Source organism: Pelodiscus sinensis, chromosome 4 (genome assembly GCF_049634645.1).
Source record: "Pelodiscus sinensis isolate JC-2024 chromosome 4, ASM4963464v1, whole genome shotgun sequence".
Classification (NCBI taxonomy): domain Eukaryota; kingdom Metazoa; phylum Chordata; order Testudines; family Trionychidae; genus Pelodiscus; species Pelodiscus sinensis.
Genome location: NC_134714.1, coordinates 23,866,307 through 23,888,251, shown reverse-complemented (window position 1 = coordinate 23,888,251; position 21,945 = coordinate 23,866,307). Strand labels below are relative to the sequence as shown.

General features: G+C 42.0%; 1 protein-coding gene across 4 annotated transcripts in view; it reads left to right on the top strand.

The window, feature by feature from the left end:
• The window catches only part of WDR25 (WD repeat domain 25), a 120,068-nt gene that overhangs the window by 57,579 nt on the left and 40,544 nt on the right, over positions 1-21,945 (top strand). For all 4 annotated transcript variants that reach the window (XM_075926566.1, XM_075926567.1, XM_075926565.1 and 1 more), the window contains exon 3: positions 8,420-8,567. In XM_075926566.1, coding sequence (XP_075782681.1) covers positions 8,420-8,567 — 148 coding nt within the window. The remainder of the gene's footprint in view (positions 1-8,419; positions 8,568-21,945) is intronic.

Here is a 21,945-nt window from a genome sequence, read left to right as displayed (position 1 = left end):
CCTGCTTTTCGTAAACTGTGCTTCTTCACAGTCCCAAACACAGCATTCTCGAAGGTCGTTGAGTCAGGCAGATGTTGTTATTGTTGGCTCAGGACTCTTGCTTGGTTTCGTCCTTGGGATGCCCTGTCACGCGGCCAAAGCACTATATTTGTTGATTCTCTACATCTTCCCCTCTTTTATCCAAAGCAATACCATTAATAAGTAACAATGTCATCACACAAGCCTCAACTTTCTGAGCAGAACGAATACAAGAAAAAAGTAAAGAAAGAATTATAAAAAACACAATAAGAAGCCCACTTGCAAGTCCAATAAACACCCACATGCACAAATTTAATCCAGAAAACCACGTAGGATTAAGCCAAGATAAGTCAGATTGCAAAGTAGCAAAAACCTTTTGTGTGGTTAATTCTTGCAATTGCTGAATTTGGTTCTTTAATTGAGCATGCAAAGAATGAACATGAGAACGTAAAGAAACATCAAAGGCACCCTGCAAATGGTGTTTAACAAGGTTCCAATCATGAACTGATGAATTCCAGGGGAGGGATGTCACACAGAGACCTCTAGCAGTGTGCTCCCAATCACAATGCAGAGACAACCCAGTCTTTAAGGCTGCATGCCTATCACCAAGCCAAATTACTGCGGCTTCTAGGGCCTCAAGCCGCGCCAATATCTCTTCATCAATGGTCTCCTGCGTTTGGAACTCCAGTGTAACGTTTATTACAGTTTCCCCTACCATTTTTGCAGTCTTAACCGACTGAGTTAAAGAGGCAATAGCAGCAGTGGCAGAAGCAAGAATAATAATTGCTGACACGAGAGCAAAAATCAGCCACCCCAAAAATTGCTTTGTACGTCTACGAGTGTTAGTAATCTCCTCCTGCAGCAGCCTTGTAAGATGGCCTTCCCAGTCTCGTGTGAGATTAACAGGAATCCATAACTCAGGGCGTCGTTGAAGAGGGAACACAAAGGTTACATTATCACTCATGGAAATGCAGGTCTTATATCGCACCTCAGACAACATAACAGAATAACAAGAATGGGACAAATTACATCTCTTAAAACTTGCATTTTTTGCCAAGGCAAAAACATATGGATGCGAAGTACAAACCATAACACTATTATCTTGCTGCTTAATATAATTAGATGTATAATTCTCTAAAATCAAACTCCCTAAACTATAACCCATAAATGCTAACCCTATCCGCCACACCCCCTTATGTAACGTGGAGGCCGTGGCGTTATCCCCATTAGTAATAAATTGTAACACAGGACCTGCAGAGCCTCCCCCATGCCATGAAAGGCTATGATTATACTGGCCGAAGGGGACAGTGCGATTGTCCACTTTATCCCACAGCATACCGTGAGGGCCCCAATCCACAACCGTGCTGAATTCGCCCCGGAGTACCAGGGGGCTGCGTCCACGACATGCCTGCCAAACTGGTGCCGCGTCCGCTGATATACTCTTTATCATGCAGCGGGGCAAATCAGGGGCGTATGGCTCCCAAGAGTCATTACCGCTTCCGTGCATCCCGGGAATGCTCAGTAAGGTATAGTTAACCCTTCCGTCATGCTCCCGCGCCACTAGGTGCAACTGTGGCTGCACGGGCACACAACCTGAGTCATAAAGGGTAGAAAAGCAAAGCAGTGGGAGGTCAGTGACAAAGGTGACTGGTAACATTAACGACCTCGGTTTCTTGTTCCGCTGTAGGGGGTTCGACACCCCTCCCACCAATCGGTACCATTGTTACTGATGGGTGGTGAGGGATCCCACCACGTCACAGGCCTGAATACGGGGGGATCAATGATGTGCACCCAATACAATTGTGCTGTCACAGTATGCACACAGAAACCGCTCCACAGGAACCACAAAAATGCAGCGGTGTCCGTCATGGATTTGTCGCTACGGATCGGCAGCGGTCCCTTCATTCTCAAGTTGAATCTCTTGCGCTGATGGCGTACCAATCCTGGCTGGCTTAACAAATCGCACAGGAAGCCAATAGGGACCTGAGGGAAGAGAAACACAGGCATACCCACATCCCCACGTGATTAATGGTATGGGACCTTGCCACTGTCCGGATTCCAGGTGTCTGTAGTAAACCTGTGGCCGCTCCGGCCACGCAGAGTCTCTCCCAAAGTGGCGCTGTGCTGCCGTGAAAGACAAATCAGAAAGATTTAAAAGTTTAACACATACATAGCTTTGTACAAACGCTTCTGTGGGGTCATTCCCATTGGATTCCCCCTTTTTTGTTTATCAAGAAGGGTCTTGAGAGTGCGGTGTGTGTGTTCGACAATCGCCTGGCCCGTGGGGGAGTGTGGAATGCCTGTGGTGTGGCTTACACCCCAATCCTGCAAAAAGGACTGAACTTTGTGGGAGATATAAGCGGACCATTATCAGTTTTAATAGAAACTGGAACATCCATAACAGCAAAACAATATAACCAATGCCGAACAACATCACGAGCCTTTTCTCCCGCATGGGCAGTAGCAACAATAAGGTGGGAAAAGGTATCAACAGTAACATGTACATAGCGCAATCTGCCAAATTCGGAAAAATGGGTCACATCAGACTGCCAAAGTTCATTGGCCCATAGGCCTTGCGGGTTAACACCGCTAGGTACTGGTATGGTAGATAGACGCTGGCAATCTGGACAGGCGCGAACTATATCTTGCGCCTCCTGTTTAGTAAGGGAAAATTGCTGAGATAATGATCTAGCAGTCTGGTGAAAAAAATCATGTGAAAGTTGTGCTTGTTGTAACACATTGGGCCGGACAACTGGCATAGTCAGGGCATCAGCCACAGCATTACCCTCTGTGATGGGCCCCGGGAAAGTGGTATGTGAGCGAATATGGACCACAATGTACAGATGTGTCCGAGCCAATAAAAGGCGTGACAATTGCAAAAAGAGCTGAAAGAGGAAGCGATTATTGACTTCCTTGAGAAAGGAGCCCTCCAAACGCTGTACTATTACCAGACACATGTCGAATCTACAACAAGATTTAACTGTTCCTCCGAAAATAGTTCAAAAGCACGCACAGCCGCGGTGAGCTCAACAATTTGTGTTGAGCCTTGCACACGGAAAACGTCCGAGTTCCAGGGGGCATCATCGCCATCCCTCCACACAACTACGGCCTTGCCAGTGTTCCCTGAGCCATCAACAAATACAGTGCGTGCGCCAGGGAGGGGGATGTGAGAAAGCATGGTCCAGGGCTGCAGAGGCAGTTGTGGCAAAGATTGTAATAGCCGATGGCATGGCAAGGTGTACTCGATCCGCCCCAAGTAATCGGCCAGCGCAATCTGTAAGCTAAGGCTTTGAGACAGCCAAAAATCAAAATCAGCGCGTGTCAAAGGAATATGAAGGACAGAAGGATCTGCTCCGGTAAGTTGTTGGCAACGGACACGACCCTGAGAGATTAGAAGAGCCAGCATATCCGTTGCCGTGGTAACCGTTTTTGAAAAGGCGTGCGGAAGAAAAAGCCACTCCAAGGTGTGCAAAGATAAGTTTGGGGACATGGGACTGTTGTCCCACTGGCCAATCAATGAATAAGGCTGAAACATGTGGTAGATTGAAAACAGTCGAATTGGAAGGTACGCATCTCGGCGGTGACCAAAGGCCGTCTGTATTTTTTCCGCTATGCGCTGTAACGCGGCCACAGCTTTGGGTGTTAAAGCACGAGGTGAGGACAAAGCAGAGTCGCCCCTCAAAAGTTGAAACAATGGAGTCAATTCTTCTGTAGTGACCCCCAAGGTTGGCCGAATCCAATTGATAGTACCTAAAAGTTTCTGTAGATCATTTAAAGTGGTGATGGACGTGGCAATTTTCAACAGCTGCGGGCGGATCTCAGACTCATAAAGTTTCCACCCCAGATATCTCCAAGGGGGCACAGTTTGAACTTTCTCCTCAGCGATACACAATCCATATCGTCGCAACAGTCGAGAAGCCAAATCATATAAAGCCTGTAGGACCGCTTGATCAGCAGTGGCAAAAAGAATGTCGTCCATATAATGGTATATAATGGCCTGTTGGTGGCGGTTTGGAGCCTATCCAAAAATGACACACAGAATTCCTGGGGGCCTTGGCGGACCGTAACAAAAGATGTGTCCCTTCGGCCCGCATCAGGGACCTGTCATAAGGCTCGAAGGGTCAGCGATGTGGCTTGCATAAATACCAAGCGATTCATCTGAGCCTGAGCCTGGGGAGTAGCATATTGGCTCTGCCCTATAAGTTCATCCATGCCAATGTTTACCCCATTGGTAATATTATCCATAACTTGCGACGTAACACCGTCACGATACTCGGTGTCCCAAACTGCATACTGCGCCGGGCTAAGTAGCAGGCGTAATAGCACGCGCCAATCATGCGGGGCCATAACATATGACTCCGAAATAGCCACAACCAAATTCATCGTATAAGAAGACTGTAATCCATAATCCTTCACAGATTTGCGTAACTCTTTTACGAGTTCATATGGCAAAGCCTCATATCAGGCGGGCCGTTGGGGCTCATATACAATTGGAAAAGCCTGTAGAAGCTGCACATCTCCTCGCTGAAGAGCCTCACGTCGGCATTCAGATAAAACCCCTGCCTGCTCATTATGCGAGGGCGCCGCCAAGGGGGGCCCATATGGAGTGACTGTGTGGCTTGCGGACCTGTATGAAGAAGCAGGAGCTAATGCTGGGGCAAAAGGCGGAGGGGCTACAATCGAGGACCGAGAAACAGCTTGTAGCCTCTGAGTCTGTAAAATTTGCTCTGCCGTCGGCGCAGATGCCACCAGGGCCTTGACGGGCTCGAGCGGCGGGTACGAGTCAGACCCTACGCCGACCGCCGCTGTCCCTGTGTCAAAGGGGTTCACGGGCCCGCCGTCCTCAGATTTACTGTCCTCAGGGCCGAGGCACAAGTTGTCAGGCTCCGGGGAGACCGGGACCGTGGTGTACACTGGCTCACAATCCTCCCTGGGGGGTTTTGGGGGAGGGGACGAGGGATCCTCTGGGTCCTGATATAGCCTGGGATCAAATGTTGCCGACGCTTCCTTCAGGACCTGCTCGGCGGGATGCAATGCCCGTATGGCTGTATAAACAGTTCGCCACGTTACTATGATCCCTTTGGGGAGGAATAATGCAAGATGTTCAGAGGTTCTCAATTCCTTGCCCACCTTCTCCCAGAAGGTCAAATCATAAGAACCCCCTTCCGGGAACCACGGGCAATGGTCTCGTATCCAAACCAACAGCTGAACCAGCTGTACAGGGGGAACCTTAAACCCCTGTTCCTTCACAATGCGCTGAAGATCTCAAGCTGCAGTTTTTGCTCTTTCGTGGCAGACTGCCCCATACTGTTATTCTGTCCGCGGCTGCTCACCTGTTCGTCCTACGAATGGTGATGTCAGTAATTTCGTGAGCTCTTCTCAACAACTTATCCTCCGTCCAGCTGCGGATACACCACCAGTTCGAATCACTCGTTCACTTCAAGCCCTGTATCAGGCGCCATTTGTGGTGTATGAAGGCACGGACTCCGGCCGGTGCAAGCACGAAATCGTTTTATTGCAAGATTACAACTATCTTTATACCCTCTCAAACTTCCCAAAAGTCCACATCCTGCTTTTCATAAACTGTGCTTCTTCACAGTCCCAAACACAGCATTCTTGAAGATCGTTGGCTCAGGACTCTTGCTTGGTTTCGTCCTTGGGATGCCCTGTCACGCGGCCAAAGCACTATATTTGTTGATTCTCTACAGTGAACTATCTTGTTTTGGTAGGTTTTTAAAAAAAATTGTATATTTATTTTAGTGAAATTCTCTGTGCACTGGGGCAGTATGTGCTGTGGTTTGGGATGGCTTTTCATTATTGGGGAATTCATTTCACAGTTTTGAAAGAATGTTCTCTCTCTCCTGACATTGAAAAGAAGTCGTTTGTGTTGCGTCCCATACCTCCTGATATGATCATCACCAGGGCTCAACAAATAATGTAATCTACTCGCCCATGGCGGAATAGCCGGCGCAGAGCGATCTGCACAAAACCGCGTGGCTGGCGAGTGGGGCTCACTGCCGCTTGGTGAGCCCTGGTCATTGCTCTTTTCTCAGAAGACCCAATTAAGTCTCACATGCTTCCAAACCTACTGAGTCTAGGCACAGTGTAGTCACTGTTTCTAGTTCTGGCATCAGGTCCACACTATAGGGGAAGATTGGCTTAAGGTAGGGAATTCCAGCTATGTAGAAAATGTAGCTGGAGTCAAGCTGATGTATCTTAAACTGAGCTTCAGTTCTTTTTTTACAGCAGGAGGTTGATGGGAGAAATGCTCTCACTAACATCCCTTACTCCTCACAAGTAGGAGTACTGGCACTAATGGGGGCATTTTCAGTGTTTGATTTAGCAGATCTTTACTAGACCCTCTAATTCAAACTCTGGAAGATCTACTGCCTTAGCATGGCTCTTCCTGCAAGTGGAGATGTGGCCAAGAACTCTAGGAGAGACTCCAAGACTCAGACCTGTCTTTGACTCCCTTCCTTGTGATGCGGGTTACTACCATTCTAGAACTCAAAATCAATGTATGTGATCTCCTGAGCCCTAACAGTCTTTAGTACACCCTCCCCCACCAAGTACAAAAAAGCTGTGGGCACTTCAGACTTCTAAGTAAGCCTCTTTGAAGCAAACATGATAGGAAAGAAAGGAACACAGGCTTAGCAAAGGAATTTTATAACCATGCCGTCAACCTTTTAGGATAGGCATTGTACCTCCTGCTCTCGCACTCCTACAAGTCTTACATGTGAGAATTGATTACTCTGTACAAAACAGAATCATATCCTATAAGTAAGCCTCTCTTTCTCTGCCTCTTTCTTTCCCTGTGGCTACTGTGAGAGTCTGTCTACTCTATCCCCTGCCTTTCCATGTTATGAAAAACAGTCCCTTTCCAGGGACTTCCCATTTTCGTAGCACAACCAAACACTGACCTTGCTTTAAGTTAGGATAAGAGGAAGCTGCATGCCAAATTTGGGGGCCCTAGCTCTTACACTTGAGGAGGAGTTCTTCAACAAACAGGCTCACAGACACATACAGACACACTAAAATATATAGAGAGATTTATGAATTTGATTTTTTCTTACAGCTTAGCATTCCTAGTTAATGCTATTAAAAAGAAAAAGACAACCAATCAGGTGTTGACATTTGCCGCATTTATTTTGCTTTTAATGAGCATTTAATTGTCTTAAATATAGAAATATAATTAACTGTATCTTACTAATTAATAATTGAATACAGTGGAGTTATTTGACTGTAAATGAGGAAAGAATTTGGCTTTCATGTTTCTGAGATGTTAAATTCTTTGAGGCAGGGACTGTGTCTTTTCTATATTATGTAAATTGCTTAGCACATGTTAACCATTTTATAAATAATAATGCAGATCAAGGCTTAGAAAATGAGTAGTTAATTAGGGTAGAAAGAATAACGACTTGGTGAGTTCACAGGCCATTTTTGTTTGAAATATTCAGCAAGGTTTAGGCTATGTCTAAAATGCAATCTTAAGTCAAGTTATGATAGGTCAAGTTACAGTCATTGCATTAATTAATGCAGTGGCTGTGTTAATTACTTCAGTGTCTGTGTACACACTACAGATGCTAAAATGTGTTTAGTTGTGTAATTATGTTATAAGGTTACATGTGGAGTGAGGGCAGGTGGCTCTTGCCTGTAGCCCCACACTGCTGCCTCTGTATCATGCTGTTGCACCGGCTTCCGCCTGACCCCTTCCCCACACTGCTGCCTCTGATGCATGCTGCTACACTGGCTCCTGCCTGGTCCCTCACCCACACTGCTGCCTCTGATATATAGGCAGCAGCATGTGAGGGGCAGGCGGCTCTGCGGGAGCCAGTGTGTGCAGAGAGCTGGCTTAAAAGCTGGCTCCCTGAGTGCTCTGGCTCCTGCCTGCCTCAAATCTGTTAAGGGTTGTTATAAAAAGGACGGGCATCAATTGTTCTCCATGTTCAGTAGAAGTAGTAATGGGCTTAATGTGTAGCAAGGGAAATTTAGATTGCATATTACAATTTTTTCCTGACTATAATAGTTGTTAAGTTCTTCAGTAGGCTTTGGGAGTTGGGGAAAGTCCATAATTTAATGTTTTTAAAAACAGTTTGGATACACATGTCAAGGATGGTCTAAGTTTACTTGGTCCTGCCTCAGTGCAGAGGACTGGACTAGTTAATTTCAAGGTCTTTTCCTACTGTATATTTCTTCTATTCTGTAAAAATATTTTCATAATTTAAGGGAGTGCAGTATTATTTTAATCCCGTCTTCATAGCAAAATCAAATCTGTTAAACTATACAAAGCTTTCTCAGCTGGGCTAATTGATTTGTTCTAATTTTTTTTTCAGAAGGCCAAATAACTTAATTACTGCTGTTTTTCAATTTATATTTAGAACTGTCCTTGTTTCTTTTTAAGGTCTGGAATGCTGTAGATACAGGCTGTTGTTTAAAAACGTACTCCTGCCACAGTTGTGCTGTTCGAACTGCTCAGTGGTCTTTGTGTGGAAGAAGAATTCTCAGTGGTGGCTTTGATTCTATGCTTAATTTAACAGATGTTGAAACAGGTAAAAGGTTTAAAGTTACATTTTTAATGCTATTTTTCAACTTTTGCCTGGATAGTGTGGCATGAGACTATTCTCCCATAAGAGCTTAAATCTCAAAATATCAAGGCCAAAATTTGGGTACTTAAATGTGGATATAATTAACTACACTTATGATACTTGAACAGGTGTGCTAATTTTCAGAGATATTGAACACCTAGAGCCCATTATTTTATATAAGTAGGACTCCATTTCAACAAAGTGCTGAAATTAGGTATAAAAGTCCATGCTTATTCGGAAGAGCATTAAGCACATATGCTTGACTTTGAAGTTGACATTATTGAAACTTACACATGAAATTAAGCATATGCTTAAGTGGCTTGCTAAGTAGGTATGGACTTAAGCATATGCTTAAAGTTAATTAAGTAGATAATATGCTTTGCTCAAGTGGTACCTAATTATTTGTGTAGGCTCCTAACTTTAGTACTGAAAGTTTGAAAATTTTGGCTCAAACTCATTAAATAGTGATTTGTAGAGTCATGAACTTAAGGTTGGATTTCACTTTTGTTACCTCATTAGTCTTGTTTCTAAGGTGCCATTTTTTTCCATCAGGCTGCTTTAACAATTGGAAGGGCATATTTAGTGAGTCTTCCAGATCTTCCCACATTCTTTGTTTAGTCCATTATTTCATCAGTCCTGAAATGGAACCTATGCAGTTAAATCCTTGCACTTTCATGGAGCTTCATTGACTTCAGTGGGGCTCTGCATGAACACAGCATCCACCTGTGCCAAGGTAACTGTAAGAGTGGTACTTATAATAGCGCTTGCCTGCTGAAGAGAGACACTTTAATAAATCATGGCCATTTAATTTACATTGAAATATTATTTAACTGTTTTACAAAGTAATTTATTTAATGTGAATATAATTTTATATTTAAAGAGGCTATATTTATAAAGTCGCATCTGTCTAGTAGATTTTTTTTTTCCTGATGTAAAATGAAAAATGACCTTGTAAAACAAGTTCTGATGTCTTTTGGAGAGTAGAGTGGCTGCAGATTAAGCATGTAACAATCCTCTTCTAATGAATTAGGAATCTGGACAAAAGACTGAGAGAACTGTTTATACAAGTAATTAAAGAGAAAGTTCCTTTCCCTGCCATAGGAATCGATTTCCCAAGATTTGTCAAGCCACGTGATTTTAAATTCAGTCATGGCTATCAGGTGGTTGCTGTATACTAAGGGTACGTCTAGATTACATGCCTCTGTCGCCGGAGGCATGTAGATTAGGCTACCAGGCATAGGAAAATGAAGCGGCGATTTAAATAATCGCCGCTTCATTTAAATTTACATGGCTGCCGCGCTGAGCCGACAAACATCTGACCAGCTGTTTGTCGGCTCAGCGCTGTAGTCTGGATGCGCGGGTGTCGACATCAAAGGCATTTGTCGACCACCCAGGTATGCCTCCTGGGATGAGATATACCTGGGTGGTCGACAAATGCCTTTGATGTTGACACCCGCGCGTCCAGAATACAGCGCTGAACCGACAAATAGCTGATCAGCTGTTTGTCGGCTCAGCGCGGCAGCCATGTAAATTTAAATGAAGCAGCGATTAGTTAAATCGCCGCTTCATTTTCCTATGCCTGGTAGCCTAATCTACATGCCTCTAGCGACAGAGGCATGTAGTCTAGACGTACCCTAAGACAGTAAAACATATCTAGTACTGAAATATTGACAATCCTGGAGTATTCAAGCTTCACACAAGTATAAATGAGTTTGCCTGGATGGAATTGTGTAGTTAATGTATCAAAATTTTAATTTCAAATAGACTTTATTGTGTCATCCTTTCTCCCGAGTCTCATTTCAGTATTTTTTTTTTTCATTTTCATTCTAATTTAAAACTAACTGTAACTCTAACTGAACCTAATGAGCTTAAATTCCTGTGCAAGCTCAGGAAGTTATGCATATAATGACTGCTATTGCTAATGGGAATTTGACACAAAGTATATTTATTCCAGAGCGCTAAATCAATATGGATGAAATCTCTGTCTTATAAAATGTCAATACAAATTCCTAAGAGATATAATTCTTAGATTATATAGTAATATTTTGTGTCTTCTGGCTGCTTGACTTACAGAACTACCATGAATCAATGTTTAAATAGAATTCTTTCTTGAATTAATTATTTTTAGTATTTCTTTTGCCTGTAAGGGTAATTTGAATATTAAAATATTGCCAGCATTTAAGACCCTGGCAGAATGAGTGGCAAATGAGCTGATTTAAAGCTCAGTATGCCAAGTGGAAATGGTATACTTCTAATCTGTTAGGATTTATGAATCTCCGGTATCTTGTAAGGGCCTCATTTTAGGAGTCGGTAGCACCTGTAGCTCCTGGTGACTTCAGTAATGGTGTCCGTACTTAGAACCTCTGAACATACCAGGCCCAAGATGACTAATCAACCTCCAAAATAGTATACATCCAGCCCAAACTTCCCATTTTCCCACAACTGTAAAGTTATCCTTGTTCTCTCCTACATTTAGTAACTCTTTCAGAGAGCGGCGAGGAGTCCTGTGGAACCTTATAGACTAACTGAAGTGTTCGAGCATAAGCTTTCGTGGGCAAAGACTCACTGCGTCAGATGCATGTCTTTCAGAGAAACAGGTCAAGTAGTTTGCAGCTGGAATCCAAATCAGACTGATATAAAAAGTCTCATTTCCATTTGAAAATACTAAGCCAGTTATTAGGATCAGATCTGCATTAATTCACTGAACCATTCACCCCTCCCTATTCTTCATTACTTCTCAGATTTCATCTTAGATTAACTGCTGATAGATGTTACAACTACGTCTTCATAAAAGTGACTCATTCTTTTTGGGGCTAGTGTTCTTAATTATCTTTCCTTGCTAGGTTGAACTCACTGTCACTACATTTAAATATAGTGAATGCACACCCATGGTGCCATATAAATAATAATGCCACCTGCAATTAGCAGCTTAGCCCTAAACTCTGTTCTTTGTACTTCGTTCTTGCCATTTTGCTTTTTTCCAACTATGTGTATTAAACTTTAATCTCTTCTGTCCTCATTTTCAGTACAGTTTCTGTGTGTGTAAATTGCTATGTTTATGTAGAGGAAGGGAGTATAGCCCAAAATTGTTTTCATCATGTAGATTCCTTTTTTTAAAGCTGTAGAAGAGAATTAGCTTTAAAAAAATCCAGTACATTTATATTATATTGGCCCTTTGGAAGGTTTTTTTGATATTTTATTTTTTCCTTGGATCTAATATTCTTCTACCCTTTATTTTATACCTGTTCTTTTGAAAACGTTAGTATTCTTAGAATATAATGAATCAATGTTATAAATTAAAATTCAAATCCTTGTATGTCAAATGTATTAGCATTTCATATTTATTCTTATTTTCAATATTACAGTCTTTCTGTCTTGCAAGCTACTGAAAAATGCAAAGGGCGAAATCCTCATCCTGTTGAAGTCAGAGAAGTGGGGATTTCACCTAAAAAAATATAAAGAACAAAACGTTGTATATTCATGTTTAGTACAAAGCTCTTCTTTAGAATGACATCTAAATTAGTCTATTAATAATGAAAAACTATGTTCATCTTTAGTTTATTGAAACAAAATTTAATGTTTAAAAATAATTTGAGTTGGGGCAAATTAGTATTGCTAATGGCACACCCACAAAAATCTGTTGGCAGTCTTGTAACGTCCTCACAGACAAATATTTTTGGTCGAATACAGTACTTTATTACAAGAAGTTGATAAAGTTGACACCACTTTGGGTGAGATAAGCTTCTTTATTACAAGAAGATAACATGCCAATTAAGTCTCTAGAAATCTTGTTATTAATTTTATATATAGCCATTGATTTACCACTTGAATCTCTGGTCTTTGGTAATAAACTTATTCTTATTTACACTTTAAATATATCTGTGTGTTTAGTAGAATTGTGTTCAAAGATCTAACTAACAACTTGGTGTTTACTGTTCTTTGGGAACAGGAGGCCAAGTAACTCTGTGAGGCTACATCTAGACTACAAGCATCTTTCAAAAAAAGAGCATCTAGACTACAACCAGTACTTTCAGAAACGCAAGCCGCTTTTTCGAAAGAGAGCACCCACGCAGTCTGGATGCTGTCTTTCGAAAAAGCACAGTTTGCATTACATAGCCCCTTTTTTCAAAAGAGCACTTTTGAAAAAAGAGAACTTTTGAAAAAGAGCACTTTTGAAAAAAGGCGTTATTCCTCACTAAACGAGGTTTTCCATGGTCGAAAAAACTGTCGCATTCTTTCAATTTACTTTCAGAAGAACGTGGCAGCAGTCTAGATGCAGGGGAAGTTTTTTTTTAAAAAGGCCACTTTTTTTTTCCAAAAACCCCTATACTCTAGACACACCCTGAGTGGTCAGTGGAATAGGGACTAGACTTTACAGGGAATGCTCTGAACACTTGGGGGTTGATGTATGCCTATTGCTTACCTATGAGGAAAGTGAGGGTAGTGTTTGTGTTGCCAGAGGTTGATGGTTTTAGGGAGCTGACCCACAAGAGGCACAGATGAGACTTTCCTCACACTAAGGACAGTTAGGGGGTGGATGTGTATCCCTGGAGGATGTCATTGTGTCCATAAGGGAATTTTTTTCCTAATTCAAATGTCAGTGATTGGTTTCTGCCTGAAGCATGAGGGTTTATTAATTTTGGAGATTCTGTATTTTAGAGGTTTTTTAAATTTTGGTTCTAAAATTGTTTGCTTTTTCACATCTGAATTTTGCCCATGCTAAGTTGAGTTTTGTGTGCTCAAACTGAATTTGTGCACACAAATTGAATATGTCCACATAAATCAAAGTGATGTTACGTGCCAAAATATTGATGTGGAAAATTGCAAAGACCTGTAGAGAGAATGTGTTGACATTGCTTGGAAATTTGGCTTTGTGCATCTACAAGATGCATTATATTTACTAACCAACTTCAGATTTTTCTTAGGTGCCTATTACCAGGTACTTTTGTGCTAAATTAATAATATTGATTGTGTGGATATGAGGAGTCTGTCTGTGGGAGACTAAAGAGACAATGGAGAAGAGAAGGAAAAGGAGAAAAACGTTACATTAACTGATGCATTGTAGTGCTATTAAAAGTAATTTGAGCTTCTGAGAGGAAAGCGACAATATAACAGAATACAGTAATTGCAAAGTATTATACATAGTACATTTGAAGGGGATAGAGAGCTTTGCATTTGTTGACATAGAAATCCCGTCATTGCTTCAGGAAATGGAAATGATGGACATGAGATAATATATAGACTAATCTTGCAGTCTTTATGCAAGCAAAACTCCCTCTTTATTTAATGGAAGTTTTGCTCATGTAATGGCTATAGGATGGAGACCATAGGACAGGGAGGAGGTTCAACTGATGATGCAAAGAAAATAAATGAAGAGTTCACTCCTACTTTAGTGAGGTTCAAAATAGAGTGTTTGCTTTAATTTTTTTAACTCAGTCGGTCAAAAGTTATCCATTAGTCTGATTTCAAAATGATAGGCTCTGATTTTAGCATGGCTTTTTTAAAAATTGTCATTCATATATTGTAAAATAAGGGCTTGATCCCATAAGCACTTAAATAGGAATTCTCAAGGTTACTCATGTGACTAGTCCCATCGACTTCTGTGGGTATATTCACGTGAGTAAAATTAACTGTGTACTTAACCTTTTGCAAGATGAAAGACTAATACTGTGCTGTAAGTTTTAGATTTTTTTGTAAAAATACAGTTGATCTGCTTTATTACTCATTGTCAGTGTTTCTTAAATACACTTTTGTTATCTTTCCAGAATTTTCAACGGTATACAAAATATACAGAATGGTTATATAAAAAAGGCAGTTCTGTCATTTTTCAGGAATATGTTTCAATGAACAAATTACACCCTTGTGCAGTGAATGCAACCATAAACGTAATTAATAACATTTCTTACACACAAATTTACTGTAAATGAGTGAAAAATATGTTTTCCATAAGATCTCTAAGGTTGCTTATTTCTGTTTTACACTGCCCTACTTCAGATATAGTTTTTCATTATAAAAATGAAACTCTTCTGTTTGTTCTAGTAATAATTTGCAAAACCTTTCCATACTCCAGGAATCAGAGAAAATATTTTTGTTGTTCAGTCGCTCTTTGCAACTACCTATTTTTCGTTTCCTCTCTTCCCCCGTTAACAGTTGAGTTGATCTATAATTTACATAAACATAGCCACATATTCTATGAATGCATCAAAGGCTATGTTTCCAGAAAGTTAGCAATCAACTTTTAAAATAGTTCTCTGTAGAATGTGTATTACTACTCCTGTATATCACTTATTATTTACGTCTCATACACTTTTTAAACTACTAGCCATTATTTTTAGATGTAATTCATATGGTCAGCAAACTTTAGTAGGCTATTACTATTTTTCTTTATATTTCTATACCTGTGTGTATATGCACAGCCATAGAAAGACACACACACACAATTTGTATATCACTGAATATTTATATATTAGTATAAGTCAAAAGGAGTACTGTAATCACATATATAGAATTCCGGAAAAAATAACATTGTTTACAAGCCTTGGGTACCATTCAGTCTTTCATATTATGGTAGAGACAATGCTCCATGATGTTCAGAAGTACTTTATTAAGTGCATTTCAGATTGCCTAACATAGCAGTGACATTACAGCTCATTAATTTAATATGCACCTCCCTCATAGGTACCAGGGCACTCAATACCCTAGTTTGTGCTACTAAGATTACATCTAACTTTAAAGGGAAATGTAGGTTATATAAAGTAGTTTTAAAAAAATTGATAGGTTTTGTTGCTTGTTTTATTTTATAAAGCTTTATAGAGTCCCTTGGGTAGTAATACTTTGCACTACCAAGTGGGAAACGTAGTTCTGCTGCCATAGTTTGTTTATTATTAATTATTTTTTATTTGTGAGAGTGTCCATTTTAGAAGCCACCGGTGATAATCCCAGCAGGATTGTTATAGCCCTCCATCTTTATTATAAAGATAGAATAGTGTGCAGTTTGCTGAATTGGAATCATTCAGCTGATACCTCAGAAAATGGTGGCATGATTTTTTAAAAGGCACTCAGTGCCTTTGAATGAAGCCCCAAGACTTTTTAATAGTAGGATTTTGTCTTTTTCTCCTTGACAAAACATTTTCCTCACAGCCATTGCTGAATAGTAACATGCTGAAATACTGTTTATCTATAACCCTACACTTGAGATGTGACCACTTTTCATTGGTTTTGTATGCAAAGTATGTAAAGTGCTTTGGAAAGAAAAAGGATGAAAAAAATATTTAGTTTTTCTGAAGAGTGTTCAGCTTCTTAGCTGGAAAAACCTGTACAGCATACCCAATATTCACATTTTAGGTTCATTTAAAGGTTAAAAATGTTAATGTCCATCTGGATAGCTAGATGATAAGCCTTTATCTCCTTTAATAGGATTTTTAAGATGTAGAAAATACAAGACACTCCCAGGTAATATATTTCCAAAAATGTTACCCTAGTATTCAACATTGTAATATGCCATTTGAAATAACTCACCACAAGTGATATTTCCAGTTGTGTTGAGCTTTAGGCCAATTTTGCTCCCACTGAAGACAATGAGAGTGAAGTGGGTTTGGCCCACGAAAGTTCATCACCTAATAAACCATCTTGTTAGTCTTTCAAGTGCTTCATAGTCCTGTCTTTTGTTTCAGCAAGACCAGACTAACATGGCTACATCTCTATTATTATTAATCTTAGTGAGAGCAGTTAGGTAAGATCCACTCCATGTGCAGCAGCAGTCAAAAAGCATACAGAATGTTGGGAATCATTAAGAAAGGATAAATAATAGTACAGAAAAATCATATAGTCTCTATATAAATCCATGATACACCCACATCTTGAATACTACATGTAAATGTAGAATAGTGATAGAAATGTAGCCGTGTTAGTCTGGTGTAGCTAAAACAAAATACAGGACTATGTAGCACTTTAAAGACTAACAAGAAGGTTTATTAGATGATGAGCTTTCGTGGGCCAGACCCACTTCCTCAGATCAAATAGTGGAAGAAAATAGTCACAACCATATATACCAAAGGATAAAATTAAAAAAAATGAACACATATGAAAAGGACAAATCACATTTCAGAACAGAAGGGGGATGCGGGGGGGGGGGGGGGGGGAAGGAAGGTGAATGCCTGTGAGTTAATGATATTAGAGGTGGGGAATAACTCACAGACATCTACCCTTCCCCACCTCTAATATCATTAACTCACAGGCATTCATCTTCCTTCCCCCCCCCCCCCCGCATACCCCTTATGTTCTGAAATGTGATTTGTCCTTTTCATATGTGTTCATTTTTTTTAAATTGTATCCTTTGGTATATATGGTTGTGACTATTTTCTTCCACTATTTGATCTGAGGAAGTGGGTCTGGCCCAGGAAAGCTCATCATCTAATAAACCATCTTGTTAGTCTTTAAAGTGCTACATTGTCCTGCATTTTGCTTTAATAAGATTAGGACTTTTCAGCCTGGAAAAGAGACCGTGATCAGTGGGGTATGGTAGAGGTCTATAAAATCATGACCGATGGCAAGTAAATAAGAAAATGTTATTTACTCCTTCTCATAACACAAGATGTAAGAGTCACCAAATGAAATTAATAGGCATCAGGCTTCAAATAAACAAAAGGAACATACAAAACATAGCCTGTGGAACTCGTTGCCAAAGGATGTTGTGAGGGTCAAAACTGTAAGAGACAGGATTTAGAAAAAGAACTATATAAGTTAATGGAGGATAGATCCATCAATGGCTATTAGCCAGGATGACCAGAGGTGCAAAACCATGCTCTGAAGTGTCCCTAGCCTTTGATTGCCAGAAGCTGGGAACGGGTAACATGGAGGATCGCTTGATAGTCATCTGTTCTGTTCATTGCCTCTGGGACATTTAATACTGGCCACAGTCAAAAGACAGGATACTGGATTTGATGGACCTTTGGTCAGATCCAGTGTGGCCATTCTTATTTATATTTGTACTTTTGAAATCCTACCATAATTGGTGACTTGCTGTTACATTGGCAGGCCCCCTCCTTTCCCTGATCCATCCCCTATGCCTGAAGCAGGGAGAAGCCAACTCTAGCCTGTAAAAAAGAAGTATTCTGCAAGGGCCAGCTACACTTCTTTTATGACCCTGTTATTCCAGAAATGAATAAATGGACTGCATCATATGGCTCAGTGAGACATTTTGTCACATCAATGTGTGTCGACAGGACCAAACCACATTTAAGACTCATGCTAAAGGCTTGCAAAGTCCTCTGTGCAAAGAATCACAATGATCAGTCATAACGGATGGAAATTAAGTTAATCTGGTGTCATCATTACTACTTTAATTTGTAGGTTTCATTTAAAAATACTAGAACAAAACTCCCACTATGAAGTTGTATTTTAGAAGAGTGTACAAATATTAATACAATGGTGAAGTAAATAACAATAGTAAAGGGACAAAATAAGGGAAAACTAAAGGTAAATTAATTCTACCAATATAATTAGTCATACAGGCAGTCCCCGGGTTACGTACGAGATAGGGACTGTAGGTTTGTTCTTAAGTTGAATCTGTATGTAAGTCGGAACTGGCGTCCAGATTCAGACACTGCTGAAACTGACCGCCAGTTCTGACTTACATACAGAATCAACTTAAGAACCCCAGGCGTCCCCAAGTCAGCTGCTGCTGAAACTGATCAGCAGCTGATTCCAGGAAGCCCGGGGCAGAGCAACTCTGCCTGGGGCTTCCTGTAGTCAGCGCTGGTCAGTTTCAGCAGAAGCTGACTTGGGGGACGCCTGGGGCAGAGCAGCTGGGGTGCTACTGGACCAACCCAGCAGCACCCCATCTGCTCTGCCCCAGACGTCTTGATTCAGCCGCTGCTGAAACTGACCAGCAGCGGCTGAATCAGGACCTGGGGCAGAGCAGCTGGGGTGCTGCCGGGTTGGTCCAGTAGTGCCCACGGGCGCTGCAGGACAAATCGGCAGCGCCCCAGCTGCTCTGCCCCAGAGTCCAAAACAAAAGCCTGGTCTGCTGGGGGGGGAGCACACTAGCTGCGCCCCCCCCCCCCAGCAGACCAGGGACACGGGGAGCAGAGCCACAGCGGCAGCGGGGTGCCGTGCCTCTGAGGCTTTGCTCTGGCAAAGCCTCAGAGGCGAGGGACCCCGCCACGGCTGCGGCTTCAGTCTGGGTGCCTGTGGTCTGCTGCGGACGGTCCCCAGCAGACCACAGGCACCCGGACTGAAGCCGCAGCCGCGGGGGGTCCTTCGCCTCTGAGGCTTTGCCAGAGCAAAGCCTCAGAGGCGCGGGGAACCGCCGCTGCTGCCGCTCCAGTCTGGGTGCCTGTGGTCTGCTGGGGACGGTCACCAGCAGACCACAGGCACCCTGACTGAAGCCGCAGCCGCGGGGGGGTTCCGCGCCTCTGAGGCTTTGCCAGAGCAAAGCCTCAGAGGCGCGGGGAACCACCGCTGCTGCCGCTCCAGTCTGGGTGCCTGTGGTCTGCTGGGGACGGTCACCAGCAGACCACAGGCACCCTGACTGAAGCCACAGCCGCGGGGGGTCCCGCGCCTCTGAGGCTTTGCCAGAGCAAAGCCTCAGAGGCGCGGGACCCCCCCCCCCCCCCCCCCCGCGGCTGCGGCTTCAGTCAGGGTGCCTGTGGTCTGCTGGGGACCGTCCCCAGCAGACCACAGGCACCGGATCTCAAGGGGCAGCAGCAGCGGTTCCCGCGCTTCTGAGGCTTTGCTCTGGCAAAGCCTCAGAAGCGCGGGAACCCGCCCGGTGCCCCTGGTCTGCTGGAGACCGTCTCCAGCAGGCCAGGGGCACCGGAGCAGCTTACGAACGGGGCTTTCTCGCCCCGACTTCTGGGGCGAGAAAGCTCCGTTCGTAAGTGCGGATCCGACGTAAGTCGGATCCGCGTAAGTCGGGGACTGCCTGTATCTACAGTAAAGATTTAATTCTGCTGGCATATTGACACAGTAAATATTTTGGGTGAAATGTTGGCCCCACTGAAGTGGATATCTAAATACAACATTCAGACAAACATCTTGCAGGAATAAAGATCTACATCTTTGTTCAGGAACTCCAGAAGTACAGTGAATACATACATTCACTTTAACATGCATTTTCTGTTTTATGCCTCTAGGAGCTTTCATTTTTACTTTATTAATAAAAGGATTAAGCTCCCTCAATTCCCACTGAAGTATGAGGGAGATGGGGGGAAGCTCTGCAGCTAGTAAGAAGTAGTACCTCACTATATCTGGCCCTGGAAAAATGTTACTGTGTGTATTAATATTACCAGTAGCTTTTGTAAACAAAATTGGATAAAGTGTTTGCATAGAAAACGTATCAGTGGTTACTTCTAGCATGCTGGACTAACAGAAAATTAAAGTTATAATGATCTTTCTTAGCTGTTTCTATTGCAAATGTTGAATATTTAATATGTTGACTAAAGGTCTGTCAGTGCAGTTCCCTGTCAGTTGTCACTCTATCACGTATTAGATAAAGGCTAAGGTCAAGGGTGGGTGGGGAACCTCTGGACCACAGGCTGCACGCAGTTTGTCAAGGTTAGCCACTGGTGGGTCACAAGACGGTTGATTTACCTGAGTGTCTGCAGGAATGGCTGCTCACAGCTCCCAGGGGCTGTAGTTCGCCGTTCCCAGCTAATGAGAACTGCAAGCAACCGTGCATGCAGACATTCAGGTAAACAAACTGCCTGGCAGCCTGCCTGACAAATTGCAGGCGGCCAGTGCACAAGAGGATCCCCACCCGTGGCTTAGGTGAACATGTAGACCAACTGTCGTGTGAAGTACTGTTATGAGATATTTGAACAAAAAATCAAATGCTATAATTAATTGAAGTAGGGCTGGTGAAAGACTTCACCGGGCCCTGGGCAGCGTAAGGAGGGGCTTGATTCTGGGCGTTTAAAATGAATGAGGCTTTCGGCAGCAGGGAGGGGCCAGAGGCTGGTCTCTGGAACGCTGGGTCCTTTTTAATTGCTGGGCCCTGGGACAACTGCCCCCTTTGTCCCCAACCTCATTGGCAGTCCTGAATTGAAGTGATGGCCCTTTGTGATGCTATATGTGCATCTTGGAAATTCCTGATGATTTAAAGCAGGGGGACTCTACCAGGGCTACATGTACCCATGGGCGAACACAGAAATTTTCCAAGTAGTACGTCAACTAATCTAGACGTTTGCCTAATTTTACAACTGGCTACATAAAATGCACTAGCAAAGTTAGTACAAACTAAAATTTCATACAGACAATGACTTGTTTATAACAGAATCATAGAATGATAGAACTGCAAGGGACCTTGAGAGATTATATTGCTCTATATCTTATACACTGAACTGTAAGTACAATATTTATTTTATAATTATATGGAAAAAATGAGAAATAATAGTGTTCTGTGACACTTGTATATATTTTTTTCAGATTATGTAAGCAAGTAGTTTTTAGTGAAGTGAAAGTTGGGGCTATGCAAGACAAATCAGACTCCTGAAAGGGATCTGGAAAGTTTCAGAACTAATGATGTAAAGTATTCATGAAGTAATACCGTAAAGCACATCTCAAAAAGGTACAGTAAGATTGAGGTATCTGAAGTGTGACAAAGAAAAATAAATGCAGCAATGCTAGCAAAACACCAAAGCTAAATCTAATGGAAGGGAGCATGCATAGCCAAAAAATGTAATTGTACTGTTGTGGTGATAGATGAAGTATAAAAGCCTGAATATAACAGGATCAAAATCAGGGTGAAATGACTGCTAAGAAAGCATTTCTAAGACCAAAAAACATGAATATTGTTCATAAACTATCATGTAAAATAGAGACTGCATAACAGTATACTTGTATAATGGAAGACAATTTAATAGCATCAGTAACACTATGAAATGATATAGGAAAGGAAAAGAATAACTTACTGAATGTTTAGTTAGGTCAGAATGTAATTAGCTTGGTGGAATTTAGCATGGTGTTGCTCCCATACTCTAACAAATCATTCCATGGGATCTTTAATTAATACAAGTAGTTAGGTCAATTTTACATTTCATCTGAAAATGGTTCCTCCAGCAGTGCCATGACCTAAATTCTTGTCCCTCCCTGTATACCTACTGTAATGCTCTACCAGTGCAAAAGACAACTTACAGCTAAAGGGCAATGATCTGGAAAAAGGCTCAGCAGTGAGGTGGCAACAGTTTTAGACAACACAAAATTATTCAAGGTAGTTAAAATCCAAAGTATCCTACGAAGAGTCACAAAGGGATCTCACAAAAAGGAGTGACTGGAGAACAAAGTGCCAGATGAAATTCAGTGTTGATTAATGCAAAGTATTGTACATTGGAAAATATAATCC